The sequence below is a fragment of the Apteryx mantelli genome, chromosome 9, assembly GCF_036417845.1.
Source record: "Apteryx mantelli isolate bAptMan1 chromosome 9, bAptMan1.hap1, whole genome shotgun sequence".
Lineage (NCBI taxonomy): Eukaryota > Metazoa > Chordata > Aves > Apterygiformes > Apterygidae > Apteryx > Apteryx mantelli.
In genome coordinates this window covers 16144522-16168722 of record NC_089986.1, presented here as the reverse complement: position 1 = coordinate 16168722, position 24201 = coordinate 16144522, and the positions used below count along the sequence as shown (strand labels likewise).

General features: G+C 46.3%; 1 protein-coding gene across 1 annotated transcript; it reads left to right on the top strand.

The window, feature by feature from the left end:
* Positions 1 to 27: 27 nt before the first annotated feature.
* LOC106485917 (D-beta-hydroxybutyrate dehydrogenase, mitochondrial-like) lies at positions 28 to 23692 on the top strand. Its single transcript, XM_067302185.1, has 5 exons — positions 28 to 132; positions 5156 to 5266; positions 14708 to 14849; positions 19467 to 19619; positions 21372 to 23692. Exons 1-5 carry the CDS (start codon positions 28 to 30, stop codon positions 21851 to 21853), a joined length of 993 nt encoding a protein of 330 aa, XP_067158286.1. The 3' UTR covers positions 21854 to 23692.
* Positions 23693 to 24201: the final 509 nt, after the last annotated feature.

Genomic DNA, 24201 nt, shown 5'->3' with positions numbered 1-24201 from the left:
GGGCGGCGGCGGCGATAGGCCGCGGCCATGCGCGGCGTCGCCGTGCTGCTGGCGCTGGGCGCCGCGCTGCTGGCGGGCGGCGGGCGGCGCCTGGCCCGCCGCCTCCTGCCGCGGCTCCGCCGCGCCCTGCCCGTGAGTACCGCGGCGAAGAGCCGGGGAGGGCGCGGGGCAGCGGGTCCGCGGCGCCGGGCGGCCGCCCTCGCCCCCGCTTCACTGGGCGCTCGGTGAGGGGCGCCCGACGCGGCGCGACCCGGCGGGCACAGACCTCCCCGGCGGTGGCGGGGCTCGGAGCGGGCCCCGCGGGCCGGGCTCGGCTCGGTCAGGGCGCGGCCCGCCCGGTGCCCCCTGCCTGGGGCTTGTGGGCGAGACGCCCGCGGGCGGCAGCAGCGCCCGGGGGCACAAAATGGCGCGCGGCGCGGTGCTCGCCTCGCCTGGCCGCGTGCGGCGGCCGTTGTGGTTTAAACGGGCGGCCGTTAAACGGGCAGGTGCAGGGTCTCAGGCGGGGAGGCTGGAGGTGTTTCAGCCCTAGCACCTGCCTGCCCGCGTACCTGCAACAGGTACACGCATACAACACGCAAAGGGCTGCGCTCCTGTATCGCAGCTGGGCTAGCGAAGGTTTAATATAAACACTGCTGGGGACGGAGAGCGAAGCTGCCGAGGGAGACGCAACGCTGGCATTTGAAATGGCGTTCAGAAGTCTGTCAGTTCTTCTTGAAGGAGTTTGAGTGAGGCTGCAATGCTGACCGCCCTGCTGCTGTGAAACCCATGGTTTTTCTTCACAAGATTCATGAAACAATGGAGACATGGCTTTTGTTCCAGGATTCTAAACTTGGAAATGAGTGTAAGGGAGGAAAAAAAAAAAGTGAACAGAAAGGAATTGTATAACCAGTTTCCTTCCATAAGTCTCTTAAAAATAAAATGTCTGGGGTTCTCTCACAGGGTTGGAGTAAGCTTAGTTCTTGCTTATGCTCCAGACAACCTTTCTGCAGGCCCCAGAAGGAATTTGCAAATGAGCATGTTCTTGTTCCAGGGCCTCCAGCTCCCAGCTGGATCCAGCCCCCTCTGAAATGGCCAGATCAGTTTTGTACTGTTTGCGTTCTCCTACTTTGCTGCTTCCCCATCCTTTCTGCTCCTCCAGCATTACCCATTTTTGTCACGCCTGGTGCTTCCCAAGGGTGGCCTGCCTTTGGTGTCATGAGGAATGGCTGGAGATGGGGCTACCTGAGTAAGTGTAGCCTTACCACCTTCTCCAGAGCTTCAAGGAGCGGTCATCTGTGGCTTCAACCTCTTGAAGAAGTACAGTATCTGGCCACTAGCCTCTGGTTTAGGAAACCCTTCAGCTGTGATGACTCAGCTTTTCAGGAGTAGTTTGGCACCTAGCTCCTTGTGCTTTAACTTTTCTCTGCTGTGTTTCCCTGTGAGTATTTATTATACTGAAATGGAGGCAATGCGCTTCTCAGAGCCATGCTGCATTATAACCAGGCGTTCTGTGCTATCCAGAGTTACAGAAAAGTCAGTAATTCAGAGGTGGTCCAAATTTTAAAAAGGGAATCTTGTGTCTAGAGGATGCTCTATAGATGGGGGATTTTAGGTAGGAAATTACCTTCTTTTTAGTGTTTATTTTCAGTTCCTTTTCCTGGGATTAAAAACCTCAGATTCCTGACTGTGGAAATAAGGAACCAGCAAAGTGTACTATGTAACTGCTTGCTCTTTAAAATTGATCTACTTGATAACAAGAAGATGGTTGGGGAGGGTATCAAAGGAAACAGGATCTCAAAAACAAGTGATACACAGTGGAAGAACATGGAATTTAGGCAAGCATGGTGGGTTCCCAAATTGCCCAGAAAGGCTGGCAAAGAGGCAATCAAAGTAGTCTTGCTTAACTTATACACTTCAGCTGCAAAAGAGGCTAATTTTGATAGAGCATCTGCATGAGTAAAATAAATTCTACAGTTTAACAAGGCAATCATATCCCATTAGGAAAATTAGTGACATTTATACATCTGAGCTGTTTGCAAGTTAAAATTAATTGATCTCATTGGAGCTATTGAACTATTGGAACTACATGGAGCATGTATTGCTGTTCAAGTGCCATGGATCCCGTAGCAGTGACACAGACTGTATTACCCCACTGAGATATCATACCAGCACTTCCAATGCAAGAATTTATTCTGCACTGTCATCGGGTCTCAGGTGCCCTGGCCACACTGTGTGTATGTACAGTTTCTCCTGTAGTATCTCCTGAGAGCACTGTTTGACCAGTAATGAGTGAAGCACCTGCAACTCTCCCCCAGAAGCTTATTAATATCACTGTGATATCTGGTCCTCTCTGCCTGCATAGGCAGCCTTTTGTGTCTGTCTCACTGCTGTGTCTAACTGTAAGCTGTAAGAGGGTGACCCTTACAAAATTCTAGGAATAAGACCTGTGAGGCCTCTTTTGGGGCGTTTTCAAAAGGTGAGGATGATCAGATTTCTCCATGTTTACAGACTTTTAGGATAGGATCTCTGCTGATGCATATTCTGGAAATGGGATGACTCCCCGCTCTCATCCTCGGCTGTTCTCTCCCCACCAAGCATCTCACAAAGATAAAGGTAGCTAGTGGTCTGAGATCTGTTACACCCCTTGAGTTTTCTTTGCATGCATGTTACTGCTGTTGGGACTTCAGTCTGTTGTTATGAAGTGTGCCTCTGCAGTCAAATGTTTCATTACCAGTAATTAGGATAATAGCAAGCAATCCTGGGAATGTTCTCATACTGTAAATTGTTCCTCACTTTTCTGCCCATTATAGACACCTGAGAGGATTTTCCAAGCACCTCCTTTTTGTTTGTTTTGCTGTTGTGTGTATGTGTGTGCGGTTTTCTTTTTCAATCAGAGGCAGCAAACCAGCTGCTGAGATCTAAAATTAGGTGCACATGAGAACGCAGCTCAGCCGTTTGTAAATAGATCTTCCTTTACTTCTCTCAGCTGAGCTCTGTCCTGATCAGCCTGGCTGATGAGGGAGCTGACTATAGTGATGGTGGTGCATCTTTTCCACTTGCCTGTCTTGGTCTTTGGAAATAATCACAACTCACTGTCTTATGCTCAGTTCCTGTACTTCCTGGAAGTCAGCTGTCTTCAGGTTTCAGAACCAGAGGGTACAAGGGAGAGGAGGCAGAGAACAAGTCAAATCCTTTCATTTCTAAGGGGCCAGGTTGCTGAATAGATGTGGGAGGAGGTAAACTGGCAAATTCTGTGATCCGGTCCATACTTGATCCTCGTCTCTTGGAGTTGTGTCACTGTAAATTAGATTAGTACTGAGTAGTGTATATTTAATTCTCACTTATCATATATCCTTTAGTACCTGTAGCTACCTTTACAGTGTTAGTAGAATTAGCCTGTAGATGGGTGCTTTTTGTCTGAATGTAGGAATCAGAATTTATGTGGGTGATCATATGCTAAATTCAGGATATACTTTCAGTCAGTCAGTTTCAATTTCAAATCATGACTCTCCTGTGAAAGCAGTAACTTCAGCACGAGATGGAGGACAGGACAGGGTGTAGCTTATTTGCTTGTTGCTGTCTGCTTAAACTCCCTGTATTTGTGCAGTAACTCTTCTGATCACTATCACCCTGCAATTATTCCATATTGCCCTTTCACTACTGCCTATGTCAGCAAAACAAGAAATTAGAGCACTGGAGACTGCACCTGTTTGTCCAGCCACCTTTTCAGATAAAAATGGGCAATTAATGCATGAGTAGCATAAAATATGAATGTTCATATTGTAGACATTGTTAGTGCAGTAAAAGAGAATATTAATTGCAGATGTCTCCACAGAGAAGGAAGTGACCTCACTTCCTTATTGCATTCTCAAAATCTTTATTACTACCTTGTGTTATTGTCTGACGTGTAATGGTTTCAGTTTGGAGAGGTCTAGAACCCTGCAGGTGGATGTCTGCTAGCTCAGTTAAACGTTACAAGTTTATTGCCTCCCAGCTGTGGTGAACAGAGCAGGGGAGAGAGGGCCCTCAAGCAAAGAAAGAGGGCAAATGTGCAGTGGTTTGCAGTAGAGGATTCTCTTCAGGATTTTGGATTCTGTTCCCAGAGCTATCCCAAGCCTGTTGTGTCATACCAGATGTGGTATCAAGTTGTTTCTCAATTTATCCATCAGTCAAAAGATAATAATGTAGGAGAGAACTGTAGGATTAAATATGTTTTTTCCTGTTAGACTGCAGTATTTTCAGAAGGACTCTATAGTCACATTCCTGCATGCTCTGTTGAATCACTAAAATATAGATTGGAAAGTACTGCATAGAGTGGGAGTGGATATAGAACAGACAATAGAGAGTCACTCTGCAGTTAAAAGATCTTCTGTGCAGTTCAAACAAACAACATACTGTCATTTTGATGTTTTCTGTGCTACTCTTACAGTGCATCGAAGCTGGTAGATCACTGACTTTTGAAATGTTTCTGTTCAGTTTTGGCCACTGATACTTGCAAGAGAGAGGTTCTGTTCTAGCTACTGTATCAAGGCAATGCAAATTGTTACAAATCAACAATTGACTAAATTTTGAATTTCGCAGTAGTTGTGAGCTGGTTGCGTTTTTACACAGGAATCTTGTCATCTTGTTTACACTGGTCAAATCGGCAGTAGCTCCACTGAAATTGCTGGGTTTAGGTTGCAATGAAGTTAGCATGCAGACAGGTACATGCCCATTGTGACTTGCACCTGGAATTGTCTTTTGTGCCTGTACCCACCACCATGAACGGGGCAGGGAGCGGAGCTACAGAGGATTATGACCTGGCTTCATTGCATTTAGGATTTTGCTGCATACAGAGTGATGCTTGTCCAAAATTATGCATCAGGTCTGAGCTAGCTGTCTCTGCTTTCTCTAGACATCCATCTGTGCAGGATAATTCCTGTTTTTAGGAGGTGCTTTTCACTCTCTGCAGATTTTACAGGGAACCTGGATTAAGCAGTCATCCTTCAGATAGCTCAGGTCAGGCGAGCTCAGTCCTACGGAGAGCCCAGATATCAGCTGTATCACCACTCAGTCACTAATGGTACCTTCTAAACACTGTCTGGCCCTGACTGCAGGACTATAAGTTGCTCCATTGCATGGTGGTGCCTGCAACATTGCAGTATCTGATGATATATTTCTGCCTTTCCCCACACAGGCTGAAGGGAAGGCAGTGCTAATAACAGGCTGTGACAAAGGTTTCGGACATGCCTTGGCAAAACGGCTTCACGCAAAGGGATTCACTGTTTTTGCTGGATGCTTGCTAGCGGTGAGTGGTAATAATGATCAAAATTCTTCTGTGACTGGAGAAAAGTGCTTGTCAAGTAACAACCACTTCATCTGCGGCTTCCCTCTCCCACTGTCAAAGACCTGTGGGAGGTGCAGTGGGTGAGGATCTTTATATTTTCTATTGCTTCATCTGCCTGTTACATCTTGTTATTACTGTAGTTTCTGCTCTGAAGAGCTCAGAATTATCAGCTACATGTCTGTACAATAGCTCACACAGTAGGGCACTGTTCACTGAGGCCTCTCTGCAACGCACTTGATAAATCTAATAGTGCAAGATTGCTATGACACTATGGGCTCCTCTCTCCTCAGGCATCTCTACTGCTGTCTTCCATTCTGTCGCTTGCCTTTGGGGACATTCTCCTCAAACTCATCTCAAAGCCCTCTCTCCTGCCTCGGTCAGGTTCTGTCTCCAATGTGTCTTCTTCCAGCTGTACTTCTATAGGAAATGGATAGCTGAATGAAGGAATTAACTGTACCTCTCTGATATCTGTGGGTGTTACCCTCTTATCACCTGCATTTGCCCAGTGGCATTTACTTGTTGGGAGAGATCAGTGTAGGTGCACTAAACCAGAAGAGGCTTGCTGGCCCATTATCCGAGTATCTGCTTTTGCAGGTAACCATGCTGTGTGAGCCTCTTTGTAATCTGGGCAAAATCCATTTTCATCTCAGCTGGGGTTTTACCCTTAATATATATCCCCCCCCCCACTGTTTTGATAGTCAAAACTCACATACATTTCCAACCCGAATTGTTCAAAGTCACTTCATACCCACTTGTTCCTCTGTCAAATGACCTTAAATATTTTGGCACTCTTCTGGTGCCTGTCCCTGTGATAATGGCAGAGTGTTCAGATCTTCTCTCAGCATTTGTTTTACTAGCCTAAACAAGTTTCCCTAATCACTTTTGTCCAGGTCCTCCTTTTCCTTAGTTACTCCTATCTAAATGACTGTCAGGCTCATAGCTGATTTTTCTTATCATCATAGTTGGATTACTTCATACTCTGAGGTACTAATTTTAATCTTATGTTAGTCCAGTCTTCATGACCATCCAGTTCTTTTTGCATGATGTGCCAGTACTCCTCCTTGCCTCCAGCGTTTTCACCAGCAGATTTCATCAACACTCCCATGTTAGGGAGGGCAGTAATATAAATAAAATATAAATAAAATACTGAATGAGATTGGTCCTTCAAGGAAGTCCAGTAGTGACTTTACACCAGCAAGAGTATTTCCTTTCCAGTACTACCAGTTGCCATCTGTCTTGCTGGAGACTTTACATCCTCGTTCTTACCCTAATTGCCCAGCTCATTATATACTTCAGAGGAATCCAGCTTGCTTACATTCCCTGTATCTTTCATTATTCTTTTCTTCAACACTGGTTCCAGAGCTGCATGCATTATCAGTGTTAGACTAACTAGCATCTCATTTCTCAGACCTTTTTTCTTCTCCTTCAGGGCAGGTGCTGCTTTTGCAGTTCTGCAGGGATTGGGCACCCATCTGCTAGATTTTTTTTTTAAATATCTTAAGCTTGTGTTTTGATACGCCAGTTCTTCCAAAACTCTGGGATATAGATTATCTGCCCCTGCAGTTGAATACTGCTTTCTGCTCTGACTTAAGCTTGTAAAGGACCTAAGGCAGCAGCACAAACACAGGAGAGCTGGGGAGGGAAAGTGACTTATTTCCCTAAACCAAGATAAAGGGAAAATAAATGAAGATTAGTGAGTGAATTCAGCTGGCAGCATAATAATCATGGGTTTTAGTGCTAACAAATGACAAGAAAAAAAATGTATTTTGAATCTTTTTGCTTTACCTTTTTTACTTTTAAAATGGAATAGAAGCTATTTGAAGATGGCTATTCTAGCACAGGTGCTCAGAGAGCAGTGACTACAGATTTTAGAGTAGTGTAGCGGGGAAGAACAATGAAGGTGCATGAAGGGTAACGCTCCTTGCCTGCCTGATCTCAGCAGAGGTTACGTTCTTCCACCATACCAGCAGGGAAAATTATTATCAGCTGACATATTGTGTAACTTGAGAGCAAAAGAGTCCTGTTGGAAAGTTGCCACTCTTTGGAAATTTCCATATGGACGTTCTGTAAATCCTTCTGTGATCACGTCATACACTGCATTGGGATGTCTGTATCTGTGGTGATAGCAAGTCAGACGCTGACATTGCAGAGCAGCAGGTGTAAGGGATAGAAAGAAAAGGGGTTGGAATGATTCTGAGACCACTATTTCAGAAGGCAGCACACTAGTGCTGATCAAAGAGGGCCAGACTGTTTAAAACCACACAAAGGAACTAAGTGTACCCTAAATGAGCTTCATTTGCTCATTTTAACAAAGAAACAGATTACCTCTTCATCATAGGATTACCTGTCCCAGAATGCCATGGCAGCCCTCAGCATCCCCTCATCTGATCTGGTGGCATCTTAATTCAGAGCCAAAGATTTTGTGATCCCTACTTAAATTCTGCGTTGAAGTGGAAAATGCATCAGCAGTCCTAGTTGATTCACAGGTAGCTTTCAGGAGATTGACTAACCACTTTATCCTGAAGGGGTAGAGAGTGGGAGGATATGACTCTTGTTCTGTGCTGTGCTACCTGGCAGATATTTAATATACTTCTCTCTCTGCACTGTTCCCCATCTGTTTTGCCTTTCATAACTTCTTCTGGGCTTGTTTGGTCTTGGGAACAGAAGACCTGGACTCAGTGTCCCAGGATTTCACTTGCAGGCCTGGTTTCCTCTGGGATTGTTAACAGTTTTTTTTAGTTGCTGTTAGGTGCATCTGAGGGACAGGATCTGGTGGTAACACAGTGTAAAAGTGATACAGCAGAATGCTCTCCGTGGTTCTTGGGATGGCCAATGTCCCCATGGAACAGCCTTATGTTTTAGGTGGTTGAGGGAGATACTAGCAAGAAAATCTAAATTTTTATGAGGAGGAACTTACTAAAAGCCTAACAGTAGAATGCACTTCAGATAAACTATTTCAAATCTGGAGCTGTCTGTTGCAAGAAAAGGAAGCATACAGTAACTGCAGAAAAGACTAATGGGCTCCAAAAGAAGCAGGAAACAACAATAAAGGCAGGGAGTTCTTATTGCAAAGAATAAGTTATGAGCACCTGAGTGATTATTGCTGATAAATGAAGGGGTGCACATGTAGCTAAGAATGCAGCATATAACTGCTCATGGCAAATGCAAGGAAACTTACCCTGTCAGGAAAGAAGAATGAGCTGCTGTAGTTTCACTGCAGGGTCAGAGCAGGTATGAAGCTAGCTGTCACAGAGCAGATGCCAGGCTGTAAGTTCACACATAGTTACTCTGTCATCACTTACTTGCATGCTTTTATGCTGAGAGTTGAAGGATCCCTGGAGTACTAGCAGTCATAGAAAGCTCTTACACTGAATGCAAGCTGGTACCCTGTCAAGTGCATCAGAAGCTTTTTAATGACCATCAAATAAAAAACAAAGTCACAGGGATAATAAGAATACTGCAAGCGGGCAGAGACAGAACTCAAGAGGATGAAGTACAAAGAGTATTTCATTTCACAAGGACAAGTGAGCCCAAAGGGTAGTTTCTATTAATTATTAGAATTAAAAGCAGGGGAGGAGCACATAGATGATTTACAAAATAAACTGAAGAATATAAAGTGTAGAAAAATCTGAAACAGTCAATGTTTTATTTTCTTTAATCTTACTGAAAAAAGAGTAAATTGTGTTCAGATGTTTAATGCTAATGGTTTTCATAGGGAGGTAGGTTTTTTCTGTTCTACAGGATGGAGAAGAAAAGAGGATGTTTACATGAATAGACATGTTCAAGCTACCAAACCTGATTAAATGTGCTGGAGAGCATTTAAAGGGTGAGCCAAAGTGATCTCTGCGCTACAGGTGATATCTTCAGGAAACTATGGAGGCCAGGGGTTTTCCAGAAGACGGGAAGAGGACAGATATATCTGCCTTTTAAAGAGAGGCAGACCTCTAGAATTACCAATGAGGCAACTCACCTTCAGTTCTCTGGATGAAGTTGCAGCACACTGAGCAGTAATTTTCATACATATCTAGATCATGGTGTGATACAAACTGCCTCTATAGGTTTACCAGGAACAGACTGTGCCATATCAGTCTAATTTCATTCTGTGATAAACTAAGCAGCAGAGGGATTAAAGGGGAAGGAGTAAATGTTTATCTTGAATAAGGGTTTTGACACAGTAGCTCATGATATTCTCATGAGCAAACTTATGGTGTAATGCCTAAGTGTAGCTATCACCAATAGGTCCTTGAAAAGTTGTGCTCCTACTTGGAGGGTATTTGAAGGGGAAGCCTGGAAGGCTCAGCCCTGGCCCTGGCAGTCCAGTACTCATTAATGAACTAGATTGAAGTAGTCCCCAACCTGGTCTGAAATCAGTGACACCGCTCCTTTTGGACCCACCAAGGACTTTGAGCCACCACCAAAGGCTTTGTGAGGGGGCCTGGAACTGCTGTCCGGTCCTTGCACTAAAAAGTAGTCAAATTTCCCTGGGAGTGCCCCTGGAATAGAAAATTTACTTGCAAAAAAATGGGCATGGTGCCAAGCAGGGAGGCTTGCAGGCCTTTTGGGGAATAGGTTAGGATTCAAAATGATCTTTACAGATCAGATAAAGTCTGAAATCAACTGGATGGAATCTAGTAATGACAAGTGTGAAGTGTTCTGCTTAGGAAATGCAAAACGGGAACAGGTGGTTAGGCAACAGCAAGACTGAGAGGAAACTGGTGCTGATAGTGGAACGCAAACTGAATGAGTTAGTCTGAGACACGGGCAAAACGGTGCAGATCTTACCCTGGGAAGCAGTCACAGGAAAGTTGTGTCTAAGTCATTGTGCAGTGCTGGTAAGACCTCAGCTGGGACACTGTGTCTAGTTCTGGACACCATGTTTTAGGAAAGGTATGTGTAAACTCAAATAAGATGAATAATGAGAGGTTTAGAAAATAAGACCTGTGAGAAGACATCGGAAGAAAATGAGATTATTTAAACTGAAAAAGAGAAGACGGAGTAAGGAGATGAGAAGGTTGTTATCAAAAGAAGGATAGTTAATCATTCACTCTGGCTACAACAGGAAGGGCATGCAGAAATCAGATTAATCTGCAGCAGAAAAAATTTAGGTTGGGTTTCAGTGAGTGCCCTAACCACGAGGCTGCACAGTCTTGCTTTCTTTTGCAGTCTTTGTGGCCCTGCTGTTCTGAAGTGTTTGCTGCCTAGCAGTGTGACTCCTCTGCAGAGGCTGGGAGCGTGCCTGCCCCTGCCGGAGCACTCCCTCTGGCTGAGGGTGGTGTGATCAGTTAAGGCTAGAAGCCTGTAATAATGGGCTCTGTTTCCTCCTCCAAATGAGAGCATCGCCTTCAACTGTACTGTGCCTGATCTTGGTCTGTGTGAGCCCATGAGACTGCGCTCCTCAGAAATCTTGGGTGGAGGGACCCCATTTTCAGGCGTGGAGGTGGACATGGGTGTGAGGTGCTGGGCCAGCTCGATATGTGCTGAGACACAACCAAAAGGGAAAGTCTGAGCACAATGACAAGGTGCCTGTGGGGTTGCCTTCAGGATAAGCAACTGCTCGGTGAGGTTTTTCAGCACTGTATTTATGGCTTCTTGATTACCACTGAAATCTCACTGCAGGTGCCCAAATTCTTGCTGGGATCTACTGCTGAATCCCACAAGCTTCCTTGGAAAAAAGCCACAGCTCAGGCCATTACAGTAGGGCACTCTGCCTGTAGCAGAGCCCTGTGTGGTCTGCCTGTCCCTTAGCTCAAGCTGCATCAAGATCCTCAGAATCAGCACAGAAGAAAACAAGTGAAGGGAAAGGAAGGCAGCAGAAAGCCTGAGTGAGACTTCTCTGCTGGGTGGAGGGAACTTGTTTTGCTGCTAGCCTCCCAGCCCAGAAGCAGCCCCTACTAGGCTATACAGGGTGGGTTTGAGCAGCCAGAGCCTACTGCAGGGCTGCAAGGGCAGGGTAACAGAGGGAAATGAGATAACTGGGCAGGAAATAGTAAAGTTCCACTAAAGGTGTCTCTGGAGAGTAGCAGTATGCTGGAGTGGATCAGGACAGCTTTCAACTCTAATGAAACTGGGGAGGGGAGGCTGGGAGTTGCTCAGAGAGAGCAAAAACGGAAGAAAAAGGTACAAAAGGATGGGGAGAGAGTTTTTGCAGAAGCAATAGGGCCGGTGCTGCTGGGATCCCACTTGGCTCACCCTGCTGCATGACTGGCGATCCATGGGATGTTGTTCGTTGCCTTGGGACTCACCAGCAGAAGCAATGGATCCCCAGCATGTTTCCCTTCTGCATGCAGACAGGCAGTGAGATGCAAACACCAAGCCTGGCTCAGGTCTGTGGACGTGTCGGTCTGGGAGCTGTGCAGCCTCCCTGCCCGCAGCGTCCTGAGGTGGACATACTGCTGCAGACTTGGCTCCCTGGGGCACCTGTGCCAGAAGCATCCCCAAGCTGTCCTCTCTTGAGATGTTCCTATTCCCAAAGAGATGGCAAAGACCCAGGGCCACAAGCCAGCCGTGCCCTCATGCAATAGGCATCTGTGGGGTGGGCAGGCAGAAATCCAGTGGGGAACTGAGCTGTTCACATGCTCCGCTGTAATAAGGGTAGCAGAAATGGTTGTACCTAAGGACAAATGAAGGTCTGAGTGCTGCCATGCTGAATCAAAGCATGAAGAGTTGGAAAAGTCCTCATAGAGGATTGCCTGGCCCAGGGCTGGCAAGAGTCTACCCTTGGGATCTAATAGTTCGATTAGTCTCAACACAGACCTCAGGCACAAAGTGCTTTTATGAAAAGGGTGTGCTACACTCTATTCCCCATTTGGTGCTAGGGGCCATATGCCATAGTCCAACTTGACTCCAGGAGAGTTTAAATGATAGTGTCACTAGGGTGGCCCTGAATGCCAACCTCCCAGTACTTCCTGCAGGGCTGGCTCTTTCTTCTGCTAACCCTGTCCTGAGTTTCCACTCAGATTTGTCTGGTTCTTGCAGTCCTGTCACTTGCATAGTGCTTCAAGGTTGCAGAGAGAAAACCGCAAACAGAGCAGGCCTAAAATCTTACTACCTTATTCTAGTGGCAGCTTGTATGGGATTGCTTGCAAGGGTAAAGACAGAGGAACTGGCCCGTGTGTGAGGAAGAAATGTAATAATAGTGTCTGGTCACAATCTTGTGTCCTGTTGTTCTCAGGGAAACTGCCCCAGCCAACAAAACTACCATTTAAAAAACAAGGAGGAAGTACTACATGGATATCTGACCAGTGAATGCACTTATAGCTCCTGAAGCCCCCAGAAAATAAAAAGGCGTTGGCTTCTTTCTGTGAAATATATGGCCCCTTCATCTGTTAGTTATGAAACAAATTGCTTTACCGTTATGTCCAGAAAACTTCTTAAGAAGTGGCTGAGGTGGTTCCTGTGACTGCGAAAAATGTTTCCAGTTAATATTTTGTGTTGAAGTCAGCCTTCCAAAATCAATGTGTTTTGTCAATAGTCATCTGTAGCTGAGAAAGTAACTTTGCAGATTGGGTTGCATTGGTCAAAGGGGAAAACTTGCTTTGATATGAATAATACTAACAGTTTATACCGGATTTTTAAGTTACTGGTCTATGACTTTGTTTCGCAAAAAATAGTGGAAATGTTTGTTTTGAGGATCATGAAAGAGGAAACAATAAGGAAAGGTGGTTTCAGGGCTCTGAAATAAGAAGCAATATTTGAGTGCAGACAGTTCCCCCCTGCCCCCATATAGATACAGTAAATCTCTCTTTACAAGCTGGATCGCTCCACTTTATTCACTGTTAAGTAGCTGAAAGGCACTTTGTGTAGCTCACAGCTAAGCTGCAAGAGCATCTTCCAGAAATATGTTGAGGGAGGCATCATACAACCCTCACCCATTTCAAAAGGAATGTATTATTTTGATGGTTACATCATTCACTACTTGTAATGCTAATTTTAGAGATTCATTCCATGGCTAGATGAGAACTGTCTGTGATGTGCATTAGAAAACTTCAAATCTATATTTTCTGGTTTTGTGATATTTGGAAATAGTTCAGTTTGAAATGATATGCAGCTGGGGGGCAGAAATTCATTCCTATTGTCATAACTCTGGATTAATTATATATTGATGTAGCAGAGTTACCCTGTTTTGCTTAAGGTTGAGACAGGAATTTTGGCTCTCTTCCTTCATCACAAATCATTGTTTCCTGGACTGAAGATGGAGGGAAGAACTTGTATACCATATTCATTAGCTAGGCAATCAGAGATACATTTAGAAAAGCTAAGCAGTTGCACAGTTTTCACATCAGCCTTGCTGTAGAGGCAGCTGAGCAGGTGGGAGTGTTGCTTGCCTTGTTTGCCCTTGCTCTGTGGGAGGTAGTATCAAGTGTTAAAGGAAGAGTGGCAGCCAGGCACGGTGACTCACCAATTCATAACTTCCTCCTCCCTAGTAAAACAGAGCCTGTGATGCAGGGAATAATTTGGTGAATTAAATCTTGAGCCTATGGCAGAACCACATAGCTAATCTCTGCTCTGCTCTGTTCTTCACTATTCTAATTTAAATTAATGGCTGAAATTTTTTGATTTTCATTTCCTTTCCCGAAACCTAAACGTTTGCACATATATCTTACAACATGAAACCCTGACAGTGAAGGACCTGATAGAACAGAGGAGAGAAAGGGGAGCCATCGTGTTCTCATCATCTTTGGTGGGGAGGAAGGATGTGTCTTTGCTTCCTCAGCCAGAGGTTCCTCCTTTCATGCCACTTGTCTGTCACCTTGTCCTTGTGTGGTTGCTCTCCACTGTGTGTGCATTCCTGTGCATCGTGCAAAATATTATTTCCCAGGTTAAGCTGTAAATGTTTTCTGTTGTATCCTGTAGCATCAGACTGTTTGCTGTCAGTCATGCCAAAGGTGTCCCTAATGTCTTGCTTTCAGAGTAGTCTGACAGTAGTATTTCATCAGAAACCAAGAAATATTTTGGAATGAGATGAGCAAGGTACTCAGCCTTTTGCTTTAAGACTAGAAAATCTGACCCTGATTTGTGTAAAAGTGTTTGTGTTACCTGCAGAGCATGGGGACTGGGGCAGCGGAAAGTTCCCCCAGGGTTGTCCCAGGCTGACACAGTACCTGGCACTGTTACAGCTGTGTAACCCTACACGTGAGGAGCAAACAGGAGGAGTTCTGCTGCCATTTCAAAGCAGCAGGTCAGCAATAGAGATGTAGGAATTGTGCTGGAGGGAATAGGAAGTTAACCATGGGCTGCACACTGGTTAATGTGGCTCCTGTGCCTGTTTGTTTGCCTCTTTGCGTACCTCCAAGTGCAATTTTAATAGCTCCTATTTCTTATCTACGTGAATATGCTTGGCCCCGAGGTGCATTACTGCTACTAATCCCTCTTACCAGGACCTCTTCTGTTTTTGGTGAGCAGGATAAGAACGGAGATGGAGCCAGGGAGTTGAAGAATATGAAGTCGGATCGCATGAAGGTGCTGCAGATCAATGTGTGCAGTGACCAGGAAGTGGCTCAAGCTGTGGATTTTGTGAAGAGGAACCTTAAGGAGCCAGAGAAAGGTCTGTGGGGATCTCCGTCTCCCTGAGCCAGCTGGCTCTTTGGTGTGCTCACAGAAACCTTCCTCTGGAGCAGGCCTTGCTCTGGCCAGGCTGTTCCTTCTCTGCACTGCCCGAACATGATTAACAAGCCTGGAGGCCTGGGACAGTGTGTGACTGGCTATCAGGCAGTGCAGTACTCAGGTCAGTGGGGAGAATTGGCTTACCATTGACATGCCAGCCATGTGGGAAGAGACCAGGACTCACTAGAGCTTAAGGCTGTTACCGTGGGCAACAAGCCCACAAGAGCATGTGTCTGTCCTAGAGCATCTGTGAAGGGCATGTGGTGGCTAGAGCCTGATCCCCTTCTGATCTTCCTTTTGGGGTCTGGATCCCACAGACCTTTCTGTGGTGACCCTTCTGGCTAATGAAGTCACAGGCCTTGGTTGCTCACTATTGTCCCTTCTGGTGTGCTGGCACAACCTGTTTGTGTAACTGAGTGATGAGCTGGACTAGAAACCTGACCTGCCCCCAAACCTGGATCATTCTTCAGCCAGGTCAATCCCTGTTTTCAGTTTGCCATGCAACTGTCCAATGGTGGTATGAGGCAGCAGCAAGGATAGGCTCAGCCTAGACCACCTTAAAGCACATGCCACCAGCCCAAGGGCCCTAGGAACATGTAAAAGAAGACAGGAGTCCCTTTTGCCTGCTTTCTTCCTTTTTGGCAATGTATATGGGGCTGGGAGGGCAGAAGAGTACCTGTTGTAGGGCCAGCCCATGAGAGCACAGGCAGCCCCAAGTGCTGCTCGTGCTGTGTGTCCCATGCCCACCCCTCTGCTGACTTCCATGCGTGAGGGGCGCAGAGGTGCCCAGGAAGGGGTGGCTGGTCATATACCTGCTGCATCATGGCTTGGCTCCTATGTTGGGCTTCAGGCAGCTCCTCCTGTGCATGGTCAAGCAGTGGCATGGGAGCTTACAGCCAGAGCCTGGCGTGCTTCCTCCCCTCTTCCCATGTGCTGAGTTTGTGAGGCTCTTTGCCTCATGTGGGTTTCTCTGCAGCCTGTGTGCAAGTAGCAGGCTGAACAGTGGCTGCAGACCCTGGCTGAGGGTGGACTTGAATTTCATATCTGTGGCTCCAGGGCTTACAGGTTGTGTGGTTGGAGGGGTGGTTGCTCCTCTTAAGGCATGGATGAGGCTGCCATGGGCCTGTCCTTGTTCACAGCAAGTGTAAAGCTAGTAAGTAACAGTAGCTCTAACCTTCACACAAAGTATGTGAGCACACCCTTCCTCCTAAAACAAGCTTATGAAGTGTAACCAAGGCTCTCTTTCCCACACATGCTCGTTCTGCATGACTCTTCTTCCTACATAGTCATCCAACCCTCGTCACACATTTCATAGCTTCTCAAGCTTTTCCTGAAGAGCCCAACAACAGCAGCAGCGCAGAGCTGTTTCCCACTGACTGATAGCTTGTAAGGGAGCAGCTCTGTTGCTTCTATAAATGCAGCAGTGTTTGCAAAACCTTGTGCCTAGCAGGGACCCAGAAATTTTGCATCCTTGATCAGCAAGTTGGGCCGGTCCCTCCTGCTCTGAGGGCCTTATTTTCTCGTTATTTGCTGCAACACTGTGCAACACAGCAAACACTTCTTTTCAGGAGTGTAAGTGTGACTGGTATTTGGGGCTTGCCAATAAACAGTGCCCAATAAATAGGTGCAGGAAAGTGCTCTGTATGCAGACTGAAGTGCCTTGCGCAGAGGCTCTTGTTACACACCAAGTATGGCCCCAGGGGAGTTAGTGCAGAACAGGTCTTGTGTCACACGTTCATACCTCTTTTTGCTTTGCTATGTGCGTACAACCTTAGAGTCTAAACTCATTTTGATGGGAGTGCCACTGTTTGCTTTTATCTTATCCAGTTCCTACTGTATTGTTCACAGTAAAGAAATAATAATGATAAGGCTCTGCTCTATAAATACATCACTGTCCTGCAAACAGTCCAGTGACCGGGTAACTATCAGCACTTTGTACTGTATGTAACATGACCTGATCAGCTAGTAATGAAATCCCAAGAAGAATGAACCATTTTAAATCACTTTTTCATAAGTGTTCCTAAATCTAACCTGATTACCCAAGAATGGTTGTAGAAAAACTTGGAACCAGGAACTAGTCTGCAGACTCAGTTTGGGACTATCAGTGTAGGTCTCTGTGGTCTTTGGTAGATCCCTGCCAAATTTACTCTGCATAGCTTCTTGTTACCAGTGAAATTACACCATCAGATGCCTGTTTTCATGATCCTGCTAGAGATTAGAGCCTGCTTTGAAGCAGTACAGGGGACCCAATTCAGGCTGAGATGCTGTGCCAGCTACTAGAGCATGGATTTCAGAGTGATCCTGACCTCTTAAAGCTGGCAGTTTCAGTAAGTGCAGCAGTGACAGGCAGGAGATGTTGGATGGAAGCAGCAGCACCCAACTGCAGCATTTAGAAACCATAATTAATAAAAATAGAAATAAGGGTAGGTGAGCAAAATGTTTTCTTGGCTTTTGCTACAGGTCACCACTTAGCTGTTATCCTAAACAGCCTCTGGGGCCATCGTGGCCTGGCTGGGATTGAGAAACGATGGATCTGGAGGAGAATAGAGCTGCAGGCCAATGAACTGAGCTAGGGAAGTAATATTCACCACTGACTGTTAGAGATAGAAATGCAGGGAAAAAGTGGGGCTGGGCCAACCACATAATAGCTGGAAAAAGCTGGCATGGTGGCAGCTATGACAGGTGAACAGGAAAATCCATTCTGGGATAGACCAGGAAGGAATGGTTAATTTACTGTTGTCACTGGGTAGGGCATGACCTTCTCCAGACCATTATACACTGCTTGCCACCAGCATTCAGGGAAAATGAACTCATCTGGGAACAGGGCAGAGCAGGGTTACTAGGGCCATCATGAGAGTGGACAGCCAGTCTAGCAAGGGCACATGGGTGTTTTTAAATGCACCAGGAGGTTAAATTCCATTGGTATTTATTTGGCCATTGTGGAAAGCTGCAGTTTGCCTATAGGACCGTGTTTGGTATACTATATGGTTATTATTTGATCACAAATAAATTTAGGTTGGAAGTTATTAAAAGGTTTCCAGACATCAGAGCAGGGAGGCTATGAAGCAGAGGCAGGGCAAACAGCCCAAGAAACTTCAAGAGAGAGCTTGATAAGTTTATCAACAGGATGGCATGACGTGGGTACTTGTGATAGCAGCATCAGAACTCCCTGAAGACTCCTTCCCAGTCCTGTGTTTGTATGTTCTCAGTGGTAAGAAGAAGGTCACAGAGTAGAAAGGGACCTGATTCTGACTGAGTACTTGCACAGTCAGAACAACAAAGGTGTATGGTTGGACATCTAATGAGGAGCAACTCTGATATCTTGTTCTGGTTCTTCTGTTGTTTGGTCCTACTGCTGTTCATGGCTGTATAGTCCTCAGCTTCAACAAAGTATGGACTCGGTCCTACAAGCATTTGTTGCTGGGACTCATGCAGTAGTCACTTTTAACGTGATTAAAAAAAATCCTCAGTGGCCTGCTGCGTTCTAGGCGTGTAAAGGGCTCAGTGCAGAAGCTCTTGCTAAGTACAGCCAATTTAATCTTGACAGGACTGCATGCACAATAGAGGTTCATTTTTAAATTCTAGTAGTTTTAAGGGTTGGTATGTTTGCCGTGTTCTTCTATAGTTAGGGCTGAGAGAAGTCAACTATCTGGGCTAAGCCAGGAGCTGCTGAGGTGACCAATTCCCTAACCTGGTGCTCTTAAATCAGGACATGACTTGCTACTTCAGAGGTATTTTCAGAGTTGTTTTCCAGGTTAGACTTCTAGGTTGAAAGCCTTTCCAAAAAGTACTATTCTTACCTTTTCTATTTTAAGGAAGACAGCTTACCTCAGCTTGATGGGCATCCCAAGAGGAGTGCCTTTATTCTATCTCTGCTGCTTGTTAAAGGGATCGAAGCTAGGAGGCATAGTCTCTGGCACGGTTGGCCTTGAGCTGGAGCCGTTCGTAAGGTTAGTCCTGGGGTGTGCAGGCGCCTTGTTACTTCTCCTTTGTTGACTTCTGCAAATGCCTGTGGGACCATTTGGGGAGTGAATGATGAGGCATGCAGTGGCTTCACTGGACTGTGAACCTATGGATCAACCTCATGCGCTCTCCAGAGCTGTGAAATGGACTTAGAAATTCAAGATGTTTCAAAACTGTTTTCCTTCTGTTTTTTGAAATTGAGGGAAAATCCAGACACCTCTGAATTGTAAGAGCCATGGCAGTCACTGAATGAAGATAAACCCAGGACCTGCAGGAGGGATAGGAGAGGGTCAGCCAGATTCAACCATACAAAGCACCGGCACAGCATCTGGCCTGAGGGCCAGAGGCATTCATGGAGGCAATGCTGATGTGACCCCCTTACTACCACTGGAGCTCCAAATGAGCCCTGCTGGCTTCACTTCTGGTGTCCCAGAGCCCATTTCCTCTGCTTGCTGGGTTTTTCTCTTCTACTTTTTTCTACAAAAGTGCCCAGTTCTTTGTCAAGGAGTTGGGTTACTAGGAGCAACTAGGAAAGCTGCTTCTCTCTGACACTGTTCTTCCTTGTTCCACTCTTTAACCATGTGTTTGTTGGCAGGACTCTGGGGCCTGGTGAACAATGCTGGTGTCTCAACCTTTGGAGAGGTGGAATTCACAAGTTTAGACAAGTACAAGGAAGTGGCAGAGATCAACCTGTGGGGCACCGTGAGAGTGACGAAGGCTTTCCTGCCCCTTATTCGCAGAGCTAAAGGTACATGTTGGGCAGCGTGGCAAGAGCCAGAGAGCTTTTGCAGTGCAACAAAGAAGTGGTTAAAAATTATGGATCAAATTCTACTTTGGGGAATGCCTGTGCAGCCCAGTGTGGGAGGGTTTGGTATCTGAGTCATGCAAGCAAAGCAGACAGCAAGGTTTGACATGCTGTGTAAGAATTCAGTGGAGCTAATGGTCACCTTCGGGGGCAGTCCAGGCACCTACACAGCAGGTGATGTCTTAAACATCCCAGGGTCTCAGAAATATTTGTGCAGTGCTGGCAGCTATGACACAGGACCTGTGGGACACCTAGACCTTTAGGAACAGTAATTGGAGGCCAGGCATATGATACCTTTGGCCTCCAAAGTGGCACCAGGTGCTTATATTTGGACAACTCACTTCATGTTACTCATTTTGCAGTTGATTGCCAAGCTGTAGTGGTGGAATAAATGAGTCAATAACAGAGCCATTTTAGCTGTCTTACAGAAAGACAGTATTATCAAGTCTTTGTTTTATAAAAAATGTGACATGTATGAGCAGAACTCTGAAGGGCTTCTTTATTTAGCATGTGTAGGAGAATGTTGGCACAGCTGTGTGTTCTGTGAGGACAGAAAGGGGTTACACTGAGAGGATTTCCAAGATACTATTTCCAGAAAGTAAGTACCTGTTAAATAAGCCCTATGGGTAAGTTGCACAAAAGGCAACTTACCCATCAGGTCAATATGTGGTTCTTACAGTTCCTCTGAGCTGCACTTAAGAGGTCTGGGATGAGAGAGCAGAGCCGCCCACTTGTTTCTCAGCTAAAATTTCAAGCTCTAGAAGAGTGGTGTGCTCATGGCTGTGAAAATCCTCTCTGCAAAAATAGCTGATGGGATTTCAAGGGCATGTTTGTAAATGCAGCTGAAACTGTAATTGTAGATATCTTGGGCTTGGGGGAGGACAGAGTGTCCACAGAGGAGCAACCACTACTGTCACTGCCCCTGGAGAGGGCATGATCTGTCATGAGCTGCCAGAGCTTTGCAGTTGGATTGACATGGGCTACTGTCAGGAGTCAGGACACCTTGCTTTTTGCTGTCCCATAGCCAGCGGCATGTTACGTCTCCTATCCTTTTGTGCCAGCCACATAACTCTGTAGGCACTTCTGGCTGGCCGGATAGGTGAACAAATGGCACTGCTGATGCTGCAGGTTCAGGGAAACCTCTGCTGGCCCTCTGCCATCCAGCTTGGGTCAAGAAGCAGTGTAGCTACGTTAGGCAGAGTGGCTGCAGCTGAGCTGTCGTGCTTACAGAAACAGTCGGGAAGCTTGCATGGCATCACGCTGTGTCATGCACTTTCCAGCTTGTAACCCTGCTAGTTGTGAGCTTGAACCCTTCCCCAGTGAGATGGAGGAGTGGGGCACACTGAGATAAGAGTACACAGCTAATAGCATCAGAAGATCTGGGTACTGCCCTACTTGGAAGTTAGGAAGATGGGGATGTCTTGTACACTTTGTAAATTCTTTTTGACATGGAGGCAGGCATGTGTGCCATCCATGTAGAAGGTCAGAGCAGGAGCTAGGCTTGCTTGAATCAGGACATAGGGGCTCCTTGAGAGGGGATTTGGACACCCCTCAGAAGATTCGGATTTTACAAATCAGCATCATCCAACAAAACAGCTTTTATTGGGACATTTCGGCTAGCTCCCCTGCAGCCAGTCCTGACCTCCTAGCTGAAAACAGCCAACTGATCTTCTCTCCCTGCTCTTCCCACTCCAGGCCGTGTGGTGAATGTCACGAGCATGTTAGGGCGGATGGTGAGTCCGTCTCGCTCCTGCTATTGCATTTCCAAGTTCGGGGTAGAGGCCTTCTCCGACTGCCTCCGGCAGGAGATGTACCGCTGGGGTGTCAGAGTCATCCTCATTGAGCCCAGTAACTTTGTGGCAGCGACGGGCATCCTGACAGCGGACAGCATCGACGTGGAGGCTGAGGTGCTATGGAACGGGGCCAGTGACACTGTGCGGGAGGACTATGGGAGGGCATATTTCACTCGCCACGTGGCCCTGATGAAGTCCTTCGTTAACAGTGGCCTGAAGGACATGTCTCTGGTTTTGAATGACATCACTGATGCACTCACTTCCACGCACCCGAACAACCGCTACAATCCCATGGAGACCTACTGGTGGGTGAGGCTGCAAGCCATGACACACCTGCCCACTGCCATTGCTGACTGGCTTTACATTCCCGGAGCCACACTATAAATGGACGTCCTTCAGGCATCCTTCTGGTGCTCATACGCATGGATTAAAGCTGGCTTAGTCAGGGCTGCTCTGCACCCAGTACTTATACATCTCCCCTGTAGGTGCATGTGTTTTCACTTTGGGTTATGGCTTCAAGTCTTGTATTGTGGGATATAGATAAAGGTATGGCATTTCTGGCTCCTTCTTAATTCTTGCTCCTTGTATTCTCTGCTGCTCTGATTAAAGTTGAAAGGTGTTTTCCTTTTAACTGTGGAGGAAGCAGAGGAAGGTTAACATAATGGGTCAAATACGTGGCTGGTGTAATTAGGTCAGCAGAGTTTCCCCAGTGATAAATTTGGCTCATTAATGGACTCTTACTTTTCCTTACAAGGACAGCCTCGTGATGGCAAAGCAAAGCTGTTGCTAAGAGATGTCTCAAAGGGAGAAGCTAAAAAGGGAAGCAAGAGCGGAGTTTTTCATTTGTTGAAAATGGGTCAGTCACAGCCTTCCTTTGTTTTCCTGATACTGCTAGGAAGTTTGGCTGCTCTTTGTCTGTCTGCTCTTTCTAAGAAAACAGCAACACTGCCTCTAAACAGCCTCATTACCTAGCTCTGGGGAGGTTCAGGATCTCTGCAGGGAAGGGTTTTTCCCTCCCAGCACTGTGACCAGGAGCAGCCGCAGTCAGCAACTGCAGACAGACTGGGCAGGAAAAAGCCCTTCTAATAGTGAGCGAGTCTGAACTTTCCTTCTGTTATTCCCTGTGGATGCTGGACTTGCAGCCTCTCTCCATCCCCTGTGGATGAGCTTTGTGGGGCAGACTTGAATCCGATGTAGCAAATGGAGATTTGGTCCTTTGGTGCTACATTAGGGACCAGTTCCTGAACCATTCAGCAGTGGTACGGACACTGTCCAGCAGCCCCCCAGCTGCCCCCAAATTGGTGCCTACTGCTAGATGCCCACTTGTTGATGGGGGAGCTGCTTTTGCGTTCCCAGACCATATTTTTGGATTCATCTGCTCTGCGTTTGAACAGTGACGGGCACTGTGCAGCCAGTGTGGTGTGACTATGTGCTCTGGGTGGATGCTTTAAGTGACTCCCTTTCGTTTTCTTAGTATCACACAATGAAATTTCCATGTCACGCATGATTGTCTCCTCACAGAGCTTCCTGACAACTGTGGCAACTGATATGAGCTGGTTTTGCACAGTATCCCCAAGGGTTTCTCCTGTTGGCCGTAACCAGGATTTTCAGTCATTTTGCCAAGGGCTGGGACTGCCTGGCTTCACATCCTGTTTCCTCTTTCCGAGTGATGATTGCTGGTGTGGTTGCAAACTGACTCCAGGCGCTGCTGGCCAGACCAGGAATCTACCTTCTCACTCTAGGACCAGCTTCCCGTTCCACTGCTAAGCTTTGTTTAGATCTTGTTCTAAATGAGATTAAGTGACTTAAAAGAGCTTATCATTTGCTCTTTTCTTGTCTATCTCAGCTAGCTCTAACTTGGAATTGTGTCTTATAAACTTTTTATATGCCACTGACTGTGACTGCTTGGCATCTGGATGCAGCTGTGAATGCTGTGATGCCTGGGGAGGAAAGCAGGCTTCCCTTGGAGATGCTGTGGAGATAGCATGTATTACAAATAACTACTGGAAATGCTGGCTGTGCAGTTCTTTTTTTATTGCAAATCGTCAACACATGGAGACTATCTGGGATTCAGGACTCGGAACGATCCCACTCTCCCACTGAACTGCAGTTTGTTTGAACAATGTTGTAATCGCTTCTGTCCCCTGCACTGTAAAATGTGAGTAAAGTTAAGTAGCACTGATTTGCACAAAGAGAAAAATAAACTGAGATTTGTCAAGCACATGTCCATGTTTCCAGTGCTCATTTCTACATTCTTTTTCTTTTTCTCCCTCTGAATCTGACTTCAGAATTAATTGGGCTCAGTGATTAAGGAGTGTGGCAGTGGGCTCTGCGTGTGGTGGGATTGTGGAAGTTCAGTGAGAGCAGCCTAGAGCAGAACGGACAGCATGACCCAGGCTCTGCAGGGATAACACAGCTGCTGTCTGCCACACACTCACAAATGCCAAAGCTTCTTGTGGGCCCTGACATGGGAGGTGGTTCGTGTGTGTGCTAGCCAGTTTAACTCACTGTGCTTAGCACCAGTAATATCAGAGTGACCTGAGCTGTTTTGTGTTGGCTGTTTTGGGGCACTGATGAGTGCAAATAGTTTTGACTGAGAAAGGAGAGGGTATTATTCCCATTTTTAGGACAAGAACTGAGGAAGAGAGAGGGCAAGGGAGTTCCTCAGGTGTTCACATGGAGGTAAGGGCAAAGGATATTGAAGCTGATATCCAAGGTGAGTGCTTAATTCA